The sequence below is a fragment of the Mastigoproctus giganteus genome, chromosome 4 (assembly GCF_048544385.1).
Source record: "Mastigoproctus giganteus isolate SK-2022 chromosome 4, ASM4854438v1, whole genome shotgun sequence".
In the NCBI taxonomy this organism is placed as follows: Eukaryota; Metazoa; Arthropoda; class Arachnida; order Uropygi; family Thelyphonidae; genus Mastigoproctus; species Mastigoproctus giganteus.
In genome coordinates, this window is record NC_143578.1 from 49,378,480 (window position 1) to 49,394,401 (window position 15,922).

At 33.9% G+C, this 15,922-nt stretch overlaps 1 protein-coding gene across 2 annotated transcripts in view; it reads left to right on the forward strand.

Moving 5' to 3' along the window:
• The window catches only part of LOC150086705 (protein LZIC-like), a 67,633-nt gene that overhangs the window by 34,428 nt on the left and 17,283 nt on the right, over positions 1-15,922 (forward strand). For both annotated transcript variants that reach the window (XM_090371535.1, XM_090371534.1), the window contains exon 4: positions 12,508-12,606. In XM_090371535.1, the coding sequence (XP_090227661.1) occupies positions 12,508-12,606 (99 nt within the window). The remainder of the gene's footprint in view (positions 1-12,507; positions 12,607-15,922) is intronic.

Here is a 15,922-nt window from a genome sequence, read left to right on the forward strand (position 1 = left end):
GAAAGTGAATTTTATACAGAATTTTATATAAATTTCTTTATTTTACTTTGATTTGTAATGACTACTTATATGAATAGTTTAGATTTTTGGTAAGAATATAGTTATGTTCCATATTTGTAATCTGTAATTATCTTAACTTTTAAGTCACATGTAACTTAAGGATAGATAGAGCATTATTGCCAACTCATAATCTTGGATTGACTCATAACTGAGTTGGCTTTGCAAACTTAAAGTAATGTAACATTATATATTATATGACCATAAGGATTTCAACACAACACATTCACAGGTAGTTGGAAAATTTTATCTTTATTTTAAAAACCTGATAGTTGGTAGGGAGCCTATATGGCAGTCTGAACTCTTATGGGGATACTTACTACCAGCTTCCAGTAGATGTAAGCCAAAATGTACCTCTATTTCTCTTACAAATGCAGTTCCTAGAGCTGGTTTGCAGGAGGACCATTTTGGCCAAAGCCTAATCTGACATTCTATTTCATCCCACAGGTATTCACTGGGATTGAAATCTGACTTATGAGCTGGCCAGTCCAACTTTTCAATAGCATTGTCTACAAACCAGTCCTGCATGACATGAGGATTATCATGTCGCTACTTACAGAGCCTTTTCCATATTACTGCCTAAGTGTAGATAGCTCGTAACCAAAAAATGCGAATGAAGTGATGTGGTCGCAACCTGTGTTTTTATAGGCATTAATAATTTGCATGATGTGCAACTCTGTAAAGTGCTAGATTGATTTCTATTGGATACTCAGAATTTGTATGCCAGGATGCCTATTATATCAAATATTTGCCTTCGGCAACATAATAAAATATTCATGAAAAACATTTTGTTCTATTAATTTTGTCGAGCAGTGTACTAACACTTGGTAGTAGATGACTCTCACCAACTGGTGCAATACCACCACTTTGCATATTAGAAGCTTGAAGTGATGAAATCCGTGTTTAGTCTCCAGAGCAAAGTTTCCGGTTGATGTTACCAAAGTTTTTGGTAACCTCAACTGGTACAATATCACCACTTTGTTTATTGGAGAATTGAAGTGGTGAAACCCTTCAGAGCAAAGTTTCTAGCTTTTCCTCCCTCCCACCCCTCTCTTCTTCAATTCATGTGTGGTACTACTGGTACTAATACTAACCACTGCCAATACTAATATAATATAACACTAATAATGATACTTTAATATAATACTGATGCTTACTAACACTAAGTGGTAGATGACTCATCTGCCAATGCAATACCTTCACTTTGCTTATTAAAGGCTTGAAGTGGTGAAACCCATATTTAGTCTCCAGAGCAAAGTTTCTGGCATCCCCTCCCTATCTCCTTCAACCCATGCACAGTACTATATATAAAAAAAAAAAAAAAATTGTTCAGTTAGGTCATGGACTTCTTGGTTTCAAGCACCACCAGCTGACCAAGTCTGAACCAACTGAAACACCCACAACCATTAGACCACCTACACCAAGCATTCTCTGGGCAATCTTTACACCCAAGAAGAATATAGCAGGCCTCAAAAGCCACTGGCACTGATCAGCATTACGTTGAATAAATCTCCTAAATATATTCTCCAAACGAAGTGACTAACTGTTGAAATGATATTACAGAGCACACATCAAAAGTCAGTTTTCAGCAAGACAGAAATGTCTTGCTGACAACTGTGATTCTCTCTCTCATTTATAGCTACGAGCAGTCAAAATGTGTGAAATTCATAGAATAGCACTGAATGAAATTCTCTCCAATCTGTTGATACATTTTCATCTCTTCTACTGATAACTAGTGAACACTTAGTAGTGCAATTTCTTAAATTAAATAAAAGACTATGGGAAGTGTGTTATTGCAGATTTACAAAATATCCATGACTTGTTAAGATGTTCTGTCTTTTGCCAGTCACTCAAACTCTGATGTACACAAATAAAATGCGTAATATAATAAAGTACAGTAAATTGTAAAGAAGTGAAAATATATAGCAGGATGTAATAAAAATTAACAATATCATTATTTGAAGAAGTTTAGGCATATATATCACAGAATAGAGCATGGTGACATATCTGCATCAGTTGATCTGTTGACAGAACATTTGCAGAATAAAAGTTAACTGAAGCTACTATATTTATACTTAGGAAGTGGGTTTTTGAAGCCTTTTTATTACACACGGCTTATTGAAGATGTAGAAATTATAGAGAATGCTCAGAATAGGCAATCAAAATTGTGTGTACTTTGAATTAGTCAGGAGTATAACTTGTAAAGTTAGTTAACAAAAGAGTGTAACATAATTTTGGAAGTATTACATTGGATGGAAAGTATGGAATTATATTGCATGCAGCTGAGATCATTCACTGAAAAAAGTACAGTAGTTTCTTGATTATCCATGGACAGTTTATCTATATTGTAGATTAATACCAGAACTGCTACAATGGTCAATTTGACTGTTTGCTTACTTTAAATTTTTGCAATTTTGCAGCCCTTTTAACTACAGGAGTGAGAGTTCATGACATTTCCTAACTTTCCATTAACTTACAACATGCACAATTGCAAATAATTTTGCACATATTTTTTTTATTTATTTATTTTAGCTCTGTACCTAAAACTGTCAAAGCAGTCAATTTGATTGTTTTTAAAATTTTGATAAAATTAGCTAATATTTATACAGTAATTTGTGTCTTTACCTTGTGATAAACAGTTGTGATTTGAATCACCCTATGGCTTGTGGAAGTACTTGCCCAAGTGCATACATTTGCACATCTGTGCATGCAACTGCAGGTTTGAGCATGTGTAGGAGTCACTACTATATATTGCTATCCTGTTCCATTTTAATTTAGTCTGGGTGAAACACGTGGAAAGGTGTTTCAGCAGTTTTTACTGTGTTAGTTTGATTGCATTACTAAAATATGGTGATCTCGTGGTCTTATCCAAGAGCAGATTCAAAAATGTCTACAAGAATTAGAAAAGCTATCTGAAAATGAGTCTGAAGAAGAGAGGGGAGTGGAAATTAATGTAGAGAAGAAGAAAGTGATGAATGGATTCCTAATGAAATCGGCAGAGGAACCTAGTAGTAGTGAAAATAATACTTCTGATCCTTGTATATCAAGTGATACTTTTGATGATAATGTATAGCATCATAATCATAAAAACTGTGTCTATCAGCAGGCAACTTCAAAATCTAGGCACATTTGGGAACTTATAAAATCCAGTAGTCTTTCAGCTGGATGTGCACTACAAAGGAATATGATTCACAATAATCTTGGGTCAACTCCTTATGCAAGACAAAATGTGTATGTGGATTCTGTAGTAAGTACGTTTTGTTTATTTGTAGACATGTCAATGATAAAACATCCAGAACTGCACTGAAATTGAATGATAATAAATGGTCTACCTCCATCAAGAACTTTATGCTTTTATTGCCATACTTTTAGCTTGCAGAGCATATGGTGCTAAAATTTAGAACTGGATAGTTCTAATAGTTCTTCAGTATGGGAAGAAATTAGTCCAAAAAATACGACTATAGTGGGAACTGTGAATCATGTTCATAAAGAAGTTCCAACATACATTAAAAAAAGAAAGCAGAATTACATTCCACTTCAATTTTCAAACTTTGATGGGGGGGCTCAGCTTTTTCATGATAAAATGTCACAACTTTCATGAAATTAAGCAGTTCATAAAATCTGACACATTCTTCCAGGAAGGAATGTCTAGGAAATGATAAATTTGGTTTAGCTCAAGAAATTGGTGCAAAATTAATTTCTAGCTGTAAAGCTTGCTGTATATCTGGCGCAAACATTACAATAGATGAGCAGCATTTCTAACTAAAGCTAGATGCCAATTCACCCGGGCGCCTCCGTAGCCAGGTGGGAAGGAGCAGCAGTGCGTAGCACACGCTTCTTGATTAGACCGGGGTTCGAGCCCGTCACCATCAAATACGGAGGATGCAGAAAGGTCAAGGAATGACCACCGCATATCCTGGAGCAATATGGCCTTAGTTGCTAATGCTCCTAAAAACCAAATAACAAACAAACAAACAACCAATTCACCCAATATATGGCCAAAAACCAGACAAATTTGGTATAAAGTTTTGGTTGGCAGCTGACATAACTTCAAAATATCTGCTGAATGGCTGTCCTTATTTGGGGAAAGATGATATGTGTGCACCCAGGTAGTCAACCACATTCTGAATATGTCATCCTAAAACTAATGGAAATCGAGGTAGAAATTAATTGGTAAAGAAATTAGTCCAAAAAATACTACTATAGTGGGAACTGTGAATCGTGTTCATAAAAATGTTCCAACATCCATAAAAAAAGAAGGCAGAATTATATTCCACTTCAGTTGTCAAACTTGATGATTGTACTCTGACAAATTATTAGGCCAAAGCAAATGAAAATGTCATAATCTTGAGTACACTTCATACAAGTGTTTCAGTAAGTAATGTTACAAGGAAGAAGCCTGACACAGTAATATATTACAACCAAACAAAGTATGGGGTTGATGTTTTAGACCAAATGGTTAAAAAATATTCAACAGAATGGTTGGTTCACATCTTTTATAATGTATTAGATCTTGCAGTAATCAATGTTTGAATTATTTATAAAGAGGAGACAGGGAAAGTTATGAAGAGATTTTATATTGAACCTTGCTGAACTCAGAAAAGATAGATTCAGAGAAAGCAGCAGGTCATACCAGTAATAAGAGCAGCCATGTCAAACCTCTCAAAAGATATCAATGCCAAATTAGGTGATGCAAGGCAAACAAAACTACAGAAATGTGCACTGTATGTAAAACGTATATATGCAGAAAGTGTATGAGAACTGTTGAAAAAAACTGTCATTTGATTAAATTGTGCAAATTAATTTTTAAACTTCAGTTTTTCCTAGACAAAAAAGTTTTGTATTTAAATTTTTGCTATCAGAAATATTACTTATATGTGTATTACCACAAGCATAACACTATGTACCATTGCCAGTTATTTTACATCAATGCTTATAATAAAAAAAAACACAACTTAAAAGTTCATTTTATGCACAGTGGTCAAAATGATCGGCCACTGCAGTTTTGGATATTTTTGCTAGCCAGTGGTTCTAGTGTTAACTGAGGACTACATGACCCATGGAAGTCTAAAGTCAGATAACAAAAGAAATGCATATAATCTGTGTTACAGATGTTTGTTTGTTTACGTTTTGTAATGTTCCTTTCTACTGTGTGATTAAATTTTAACATTCTTCTTAGAAAGGTTTTTTTTATTATTATTTGCCTTGTATGCATCCATCATCAACAGAAAAGGGTTGTTCTTTCAATTGAAAAAAAACTTCAGTGCCTCAATAAGCATGAAAAGCTACCAAATAAGGTAGCAAATCAAAACACTAACTTTAATTAGTTAGCACTTTAGCATCTCTACTCAGGGTCAGACTGGTTTTGGCCAAGGCAATGATCACTGCCCAGCTGCCTGGGTAAGTCCTTTCATGTCTATATTTGAATATATAGAACAGCATGGAGGTATTTGCTCTTCACTGACATGATTGTGCTTTGAAATTTACATAATGTAATCCACAGGAAGGCAAATCAAAAGGGTATACTAAATGTGAGAGGGTAAATCTTCTCACATTTAGTATACTCTTATTATTAATACGAATACAGTATTTGTGAAAATAAATTTACTTTTGTGTCACATTTAGAAGTTTTTCTTTAATTTTGCAGATTATCTGGGGTTTTGATTATCAGGCAAATTTATTTCTAGTCCACTCTGGATAATATGGGAGTCAGCTATACAAATAAAATTATTAATTTTGGTATCAAGATATTGTTAGTATATTTAAATTTTATTCTACTGTACCGAGGGAATGAACTTTATGTAAAGTGTAAATAATAACGAAGTTGAGATACAGCCATTAACCTTATCTAGATTATGTGCATATATCCTTTGCTATGTGTGCAACCATTATACAAGACACAAGTATTTATATACTTATTCCCCCCCCAACACACACACACACACACACACACACACACTAAAAGAGTGGGGGGGAATAAGTATTTTCACTCTTATGAGTCTAGCAACACTTGTTCTGGGTGCTCACAAACAAGTCTCATGTTAGCCTTTCCATCTCACTGTGAACTGCGATCTCTCCGCCAACTGGGTTCATTGTGTTTATACTGTTTTTATCATTTCACTCAAATCTTAAGCATGATTTTTGCTTTTAACATCTGGATTTAATCTTTGCACCATGGTTCAGAAAAAAATTCTCTTAATAAAACAGAAATCCAAATTAATTGGAAGAGGGATGCTACATGGTAATTCACCATATGAGAAAAAATTAATTAAGCAAAACTAATATATCACATGATAGGTTAAATTGCTTTATTGAAATGTAACAGTTAAATTGAATATGCCCCAATTTCAAAACTTATATAATTTAATGATGTTTCAAGAATACACTGTTTCTCATCTTCAGCCTTGTTGTAGTCTTCTGTGTCTCTTTTATCGAGGTTACTAGAACTAAATAAACTGCCCAGAAAACTCGCAACAGGCCTGATAACAAAAAAAAACTGTATTCTAAACATCATTAAACTGTTTGTCTCCTTTATTGTATTCACGAGATAAACTGCAGAAGACTCCAAAGATCTAATAAAAAAGAACAGTGTATTCCCAAAACATCAATTGTGTGAGCATTGAAATTGAGGCACATTCAGTTTAATTGTGACATTTCAATAAAACAACTTAACCTATAACATGATACACTCAGCGATCGATGAATTATGACCACTTACCTAATACTGTATTGGGCCACCATTTGCACAGATAACAGCCACTATTTTCCAAAGAATTGACTCCACCAGATGTCTGAAAACATCCATAGGAATCTGATAAACTTGCAGGTACCATTCTGCCTGCAAGGCTTTCCACAGTGTCAGAATAGATGACAGTTGCATGTCCATTCACCTCATTTCTCATCCCAAAACATCCCACAGGAGTTCGATTGAATTGAGGTCAGTCAAATTTGGAGACCAATCAAGATGGGTGATTCTTCTCTGTGTTCTCAAACCACTTGTACACAGTGCAAGCCCTAATGACACAGTGCATGATCATCTTGGAAGATCCTGTTTCTGTCCAGGAAAAGTTACAGCATGGAAGGATGCACAGGGTCTCCTAAGAGCTTCCAGTAACATTGATCCATACATACCAGGGGTCCTAGTTCTTGCCACAAAAACATGTCCCATATTAAGCAATTACTACCACCTGCCTGGATAGTGAGCACCATACACAAAGACATTGACTGCTGTGTTGCACCAGGTATTTGGACTCGTCCAACCAGTGTGTTGTTGACACCAGAGCATTCACCATTGATGATGATCAGCAGTGAGGAGAGGGTGTCTCTTGAGTCATTTGCTGTGGAACCGTACAAGTCTGAGTGTGTGCCACATCATTTGGAATATTGTTCTTGCAATTCCCATATTGTATTGCAGTGTAAACTGTTGCACAGTGACCTGCCATTGAGCCCATACAACACGCTTCACCCTTAACTCCAAAATTTGGCAGATGGCGATGTATCTTGCCAACTAAGCTGCCCTGGTAGAATAGTAAAACAAAGAGAGTAAAGAGACTATTAACTATGACACAGAAACTTGATATAATTGTAAGACTTGAGAAAGGTAATCAATCAAAAGATATTTGTGCCACCTATGTGAACCATTATCTGCAAAAGGACAAACTTGAGGATGTTACACAAGCATGTGTGGTAGGATGAAAATAGAACTCATAAAAATAAGGGATGTAATAATGGAAAAATTTCAAAAAATTAACTCGCTGGATTGATACTCTTTACCAACAAATCAGGCATTATATAAGAGAGCTTTCTCATTGGATGAGAGCTTCAAGAAAAAGATGGAGGAAGAAGAGAACTCATCAAGGACTTTGACTTTTAAAGCCAGTCACAGCTGATTTGAGGATTTTAAGAATTGTGTAAATTTGCATAGCCTGTTTATAACAGGTGAAAAAAATAAGTCTAGACATGGAGGCAACAGAGGTATTCCCAGAGGAGTTGGAAAAGGTCATTGTGGAAGGAGAATTCAGCAAAGCAGATTTTTAATGACACAAGGATTTAGGGGGGAGAATTTTTGGTTTTTTGGGAGGAGAATGCTGTATAAAACACTATTTCAAGGGATGAAAGAAAATGCAGGGCTTCAAAGTATCAAAGGACCATCTCATGAAGCCATTTGCCATTGTAGCACTCTCTAAATCCTCAGATTCAGTAAAGCAGCATTATCTGCGATTGGGCAATCTAATAAAAAAAAAAAAAAAAAGCAGGGATAGTAAATGTTTGCTGACTGTGTGACTGGTTATTTTTCATCTTCCATCATGTCATACTGTGCAGAACATAATCTCAGCAACAGTGCACTTCTTTTAATTGATAATGCACCTGGCCATCCAGTTAATGGTGAAGACTGCTGATCATATTAAATGACAAAGACTTCGCCAATAATATTTTTACCTCCCAACACTACCTCCATCCTTGGAAGCATAAGCACAGCTTGGGCCATAGTACGTTTCTTAATTGGCCCACAGTCTCTTCGGCTGAACCCCAACTCTCCATTTCGATGTTTAAATTTTAAGAATTTATATTTTTGAATGTCTTCTTTATATGTTTTTTTTCATGAACTTTCAATTGTATTAATTGTATACAATAAAACTATCATAAATATGCAAAGTTGTTATATTGATACCTTAATACTTATTTATAATATTAAAATTTTAATTAGGGAGGAGAAGTACATATTTACTAAATTATTATTTTTTATTTATTTTATTTTATTTTTTTTTTTTTTTTTTTTTGGACCCCAGGAATGAACTGTAAGCTTTTTTGCTTACAAACTTATTTTTTTAAACAAATTGAGCTTGTGTAATAAGGAATGGGTGTGTATATTTTTCGAGGGGGGCCCTAAGGAGTACATATATACAGTAAGCCCCCGCTATTCGCGGGGGTTATGTTCCTGAGAAATTCCGCAAATACTGAGTTATGGCTCCCATAGTAATAAAGGGGTTCCGTTCCAAAGTATGAAATATATAAGAAAAACTGGTCTAAAATTTTGTCTATGTATGTATTATACGTACCTTCATAATATGACTATGTACATAGACAGTACATAGTGAAATGGAAGCATATGGCATCGAAATGAAAATAAGAAACAATTTAATATGAAATGTAATATTTATTAGAAATTTCAAACAAATCTTTCAAACCAGCGTCTTTGCTAGCTAAAAAACTTATCCCGCCAGTGCTGTCACCAGTTTCGCTAAAGTGTTGATAAAGGAGTTTTGCCTTTTCACAAATGATGAAGGAACTTAACGGAATTTTATTTTGAGTTCGGTCTTCTATCCACAGATTTAAAGCCTTTTCCATTTTTTCTAATTTAACATCACGAGTTACAGAGCAAATTTTTGAAGCAATTAGTGCATCTTCACGGACACTACGGCAGATTTTTTCTTCCGATTTTTTGATTGATCGTACCGTTGACTCATTGATTTTATAATGTTTTGCCACTGAGGAGACACTTTCACCATTAGAAATTTTGTCTAATAACTCAATTTTATTCGCTGTCATCACCTTCTTTGATCTTTTCACATTTCCCTTGTTATTCATAGCCATATTTTTGGTAGGGGTTAGAAAGAACTTGTCCACAATAAAGTCACTTTCTTCCGTTAACACACTCAAAAAAAGTCTGTTTTACACTGCAAAACGGTAGATTTATCACTTTTGTAAACATATCAATTTATAAATTGATAAATTCATTCAATTTATAAGCATATAAATTAAAAGCAAACAACAAAACCTTCCATGACACATACTGAACAAGGATTAGCCAGAAACATCTATGCTTGCGATTTTGTCACCCCTCTCCCCCCACCCAGAGCGCTGTTTTGACCATGAAAGATAATTTTAGCCATGCCTATGTTTTTTTATGGCAGAAAATGTTCACGGCGCTTTAAAATTCACATTTTTTTAAGTTTCATTTTATATTAAATCAGCGACCGCGAATAGCGGGGGTTTACTGTAATTGGAAGGATAGATCATGCCTGTCAACTATTGTTATTTGATTTAAGCTTACAAATGCTGAATTTCTTCAGAATTCAGATTAAAAAAAAAAATTGATGAAATTGAAACAAATATTACATAAATGGATATAGAAGATAGCATTACATCAAAAAAGAAGTTAATGTGAGTTTTTAATTTTTTTAGTTTTTTAAATTTTATTTTTGACAGTTGCACTCTAATTTGAATTGAACAACCAATTCAAAATCAGAACAAATTAATGTTTAAAAGTATTTATATACAAATTTTCATTTTTATGAAATTTCAAAATTTTACAAATACTCCTTAGAACTACAGTAGTACCTCATTACTCAGGAACCATACACTCAGGGACTCAATTCCCCAAAAAAGTTAAAAGGCATGTTAAACACAGGATAAAGAATAGCTTAATGAATGACACTTCTTTCCTGTGTTGTTTTGAATTTAAAGCAACTTATTTAGAAAACTAGACAGTTTACATCAGAAACAAAATTAAATTAAAAGTTGGCTATGTATTTCAGACTTTATTTCCAATCCCTTCTTAATGGCACTATATTAAATAATTAACGCTAATTTACAGTAGTGTGGCTATTAAATAATGAGACTATTGCAATAAAATAAATATAATAAAATATTTCATACCTTACAAGTTATTCCCTACAAAATAATTGCCTTGGGCTTGCACATGCTGTTATTCGTACATTTCCCCCAAGCACAGAAACATTTCTGGAAGTCATCTTCTATAAGTGCTTTTAATACTTTGGCCATTTTTTCTTGAATGTCTTCAATGGACTGAAAATGGATTCCCATAAGTACACTTTTCAGTTTACGGAAGAGGAAAAAGTCACAAGAGGATAGGTCTGGGGAATAGAATACACATTTACACAAACACAGAGATTTGTTTTTTTGCCAGAAACTGGAAACCAGAGAGTGCATCATCTTGATGGAGCATTCGACCACCTTTCCACAGGTCAGATCTCTTCCTTCAAATTTTTTCGCTGTAGCCTTGTCAGAACTTCGATGCAGTATGTTTGATTGACAGTCGTGTTTTGTGGGACATATTTAACCACTATAATTCCTTTAATATTTAAGAAAACAAGAAACATGGTTTTCATTTTTGATTTTGACATTTTATTTTTTTTGGTTTGGGAGATTGTTTTGTCTTCCACTACACTGACTGTCTTTCAGCTTCTGGGTTGCACTGGAACAGCCAACTTTCATTGCAATTACAGTACTCAGAAAGTCTGGATTTTCTTCAGTTTTTTCCAAAGCATCTTCACAAACTTGGAGTCTTCTCATTCTTTGATCTTCACTCAATTTGTGGCACCATCTTGGCACTTTTCTCATTCCTAAATTTTCATTTAAAATTTGTCTAGCTGTTTATTTGTCCGTATTGAGTTCTGATGCCACCATTTTAATACTTAAATGATGATTACTTCTAATCAATGTCCTTATCCGGTCCACATTTTCAGCAGTTTTCATGGATACTAGATGACCTGATCATTCATCGTCTTCCACATTCTCTCTTCCTTATAAAAAATCTTTAATTCCATTTAAACACGCGAACTCTTGATATAGTATTTTCCCCATAAACTTGACATAACTCAACTTTCAGTTAGTGTTTTCTTTAGTTTTGTTAAAATTTCAGGTTGGTTCAGTGTTAGATTCTTCTGTCTGTCATTTTTCTGACAAACTCTGAAAATACAAGGAAATGAAAACCTGTCTCACTTCAAAGTGAATGAGCATGTTGAAACGTGACAGCAGAAAACAAGGAAAAGTTCAAAGTCATCTGTTCTTCCTTTGTTTCACAGGTAGTACTTAGTGTGTAATGCCTGCACATGAATCTCATTTTTTAATAGCCATATCTTTTTATATATATATGATAAAATGACTTTGAAACACAGGTACTAACTACTTTTGAATGGCAACTTGCCTTTAAAGAAAGGGAACTCCAAATAAAACTGTTTTCTTCGTTAGCTGAGCTGCAGACAGGCTGCCATACAGAAGTAGCCATTGTGAAATGGCTGAAATTGCTATCCAGAGCATATAAAGTTTTATTTTAGCATTATTATACACATGAGATATGGCCTCAGTTTGTATCAGTATTGAGCAAACCAAGTTTATTACTAAGTCATTAATCTCGATTGTGCCCTTTACGATAATGTCTTATAGTGTCCTTAGCATAGGGACTTTGCCGTAATTAATTTAATTTTGTTTAAACTTATAGCTGCCTAAATATCTAAAACAAACTGCTTTAAATTCAGAACACAGAAGTATTTAAGCATTAATATTCATTTAGTTATCACAATTATATAAATCCTATAAGATTGAAAAAATCATTTTCAATCTTGTTGGATTTGTCTAATGCTATTTTTCTGTTTAATTTAATTTAATATGCCAAGTTTTATTGGTTCATTATTTATTATTATTTAGGCTATTCAAGCTGCAATTAGTAAGGCATTCAAAACTCCAGAGGTTATATCTATGTTTGCAAAAAAACAACCTGGGCAGTTAAGAGAAAGGTTAGCTGAGGTGAGTATTCATATTTTAAAAGTATCTGCAAGGCTTTATTCATTTATTATTCATGCAGCATACCTGCTAATTTTCAGAAACAGAACCCAAAAGCTTTTAATACAGATCAGCTTTCAGCCAGAAAAAACTGGAAAACATGAAAACTTTCATAAACAAAAAAAAAATTATGTACCAGGTACATAATGAGTTAATGCTGCTCTACTCTGAAACTGATAGTGTCAGTGATAATGTCACAGCAGCAGCCATTAAAAATGTCTTTGCTGCAGGAACTCATTATGAAACTGGTACAGTAAAATAAATAAAATATTGCTGCATTATTTTTATTTAAAAAATAATTTCAGTACAATGAAATACAATTAATGGAATTTTTCATTGTATACTAGTGTATGGTGAAATAATTTGTATAAAATATATTATAATAACACTAAAATTATTGGTCTATGGTAACTGAAATAAGATATATAATTTTGACACTAATGATTTTAATTCCCAAGTGAATACTCCATCGATTGTCGTTCCATTATGTGTAGTATTTACTAAAGTATTTGACTTGATATCTAAATTGAGGACATCTTTCATAAATTTACAAAACTTCTTTCCAGCCTCAGAATTTAATTCTAGATTGAAATCACCAGCGAGAACTATAGATGTATGATCCAGTGGCTTTTCCAATAATTTTGCACCTTCAATGGAATACGGCATCAAATTCTTGTTTATGAATTTTTGAATTTATATTACTGACATCCCTGAAGGGATGTATATGGCAACAATGAAAATAGAGTCACTATTCAATTTGCACAAAGATCCACAGATGCCTCCAATTTCATCTGATACTGCTGTCGCATTGCTGCTATTATGTTGTGCAAAGATATGTGGTGTACTGATGATAGTTGAACCTTCACGTTGATATATCGCAACACCACCACTACGAACATCCGACCTTTAAATTGAGTCACACATTGGAATGGTTTAGGTAATATATGTTCATCATTATCCAACCACGGTTAACTTAATATCAATATTTTGGATTGCTGTAAGATTGTGTCCGTTTCGATATCTCGAACATGGGCCCATAAATTTTGTACATTCATTGATGATATAGATATACCACTTTGTATGAAATCTTCCAGTTCATCTTGTAGAGATGGTAACTTATTTTTCAAGCGATCTAGTTCTATATTACTAGTAGCTTTGCCATGGTGAAATGTGAAATCATTGTGGGAATTTGTAATATATAAACCTTGCAATGAGGTCACTCAAGATAACGCCACGTATACAAGTTGCTGTTGGCGATCTTTCTCATAATTATGTACAACTTTTTCGAAGGTCCTTCCATAAGATTTATATATAGTCAAAGCACAAGCACGCACTAAAGGAAATTATGTATGTCTACATGTTAATTTCCTATTGTTCTTGAATGGAATCATAGTTGATCGTTTTATAATAGGAACGGATTGACTAGGTAAATGTTTATCTTTTGCATATTATTTATAACAAGATTGAAGGTTGTGTCCTATTTTTGACTCAGGAAATTTCATCCATACTCATTTAACTGTTTCGTCATCGTAAAATTCAAAATATACTAAAGTACTGATTGCACTATTTACCAATCCATCGACCACTATATTTGTAGTAATCACGTATAGTTTTCCTTTCAATAATGGTAGAATGTATGGAAGTCCTGCAGTTTCGGTCACTGACATTTTATGAATTATATTTCGCATACTTGCTAATTGTTCTTCAGAATAATATCTGTGGTATAAACCTTGTGCAACCACTTCACTGGTTTCATCTGCAACTAAAGTATTTGTATTATAGGCATTAAATCACTATTTCTTAAAAATAGACTAATCCCTTGCGGACATAAATTAGTAGCATATTCTTTGGTAACAAATCTCGATTCTATAATTTCAAGTTCATCTGGTAATAACGTTGTTGCCTATTTTTGTAAGAATTTTAGAAAATGTACTATCTGTCTGTCGAACAACTTGTACTAATTCATGAAATTGTAGTGAATGCTATAATTCTGGAGAAATCAATGGGTTCTTCAGGCATTTATATATAGGTGTAGCACGTACTAGAGGCAATTGCCATAAATCTCCAATGAAGTATATATTCATACCTCCAAATGGTATTTCATGAACACCAGTTATCTGCTTTAAATGCATATCTATAATCGATAATAGTTCTGCACTGATCATACTAACTTCATCGATTATAATACTATGTAAATATAGAAATGCAGTTCTATATTTTTGAAGAAGTTCATTACTAAGTTGAAGATTATTAGATATACATAAACGGAAAGCAGAATGCACTGTTGTACCATCGATTGCTACAGTGGCGTTGCCCGTGGAGGCACAAGTAACGTATGCATTGTGAATATTTGATACATTACAAAAGCGATTATGTTTCCATCAATAATTTAAGAGTAAATGTCTTTCCACAGCCAGCAGGTCCAGTGAGAAATATTTGTATCAGTTCATGTATTTGATTATCAATTTGACGATAGATAGCTTCAAGTAATAATGCACATTGTTCTTTATTAGTACTACTCATCAAACGACAGTATCCTCCAGATGATAAGACATTCTCTCGCTTCCTAACAACAGAAGATAATTTATCCATCGTCACCATTCTCATCTCCTCGTGAATAGTTTTCTTGTCGGTAAAGAAGTCATCATCATTTTCTTTTGATTTAAGAAATTCTTCATTTTTTTTCCACCCCCAGTCCATTTTCATCATTCTTATCAAGTTCGATACAAAGTTGCCCGGCACCTCCGTAGCCAGGTGGGAAGGAGCAGCAGTGCGTAGCACACGCTTCTTGATTAGATCGGGGTTCGAGCCCGTCACCACCAAATACGGAGGATGCGGAAAGGTCAGGGAATGACCACCGCATATCCCGGAGCAATATGGCCTTAGTTGCTAATGCTCCTAAAAACCAAATAACTAACTAACTAACAAAGTTGCCTACAAATTGCTAGCATCTTTTCAATATCAATATCAGATTCAAACTCTCTTCTTCTCAAGGTAATTATCTCTTTGTTGGTTTCATAAAGTTCAAAATATTTATTTCATTCTCCTCATTGATAAATGGTATGTGTAAAGTTACAATTTTGCATATATGTTCATGAAGACATGTTGTATTATAATTCTGATACCGAATTAATTTAGGAAATTGTCTTTTCAGCCATCCCCCATTTCCTTTTCAATAATGAGCAGTAAATTGTGCAAGAGTTATCTTTTAATGTTTCACCTCAATTTTCATATTTATCAAAAATATTATCTTTCCATATATCCAAAGACTCACTATCAA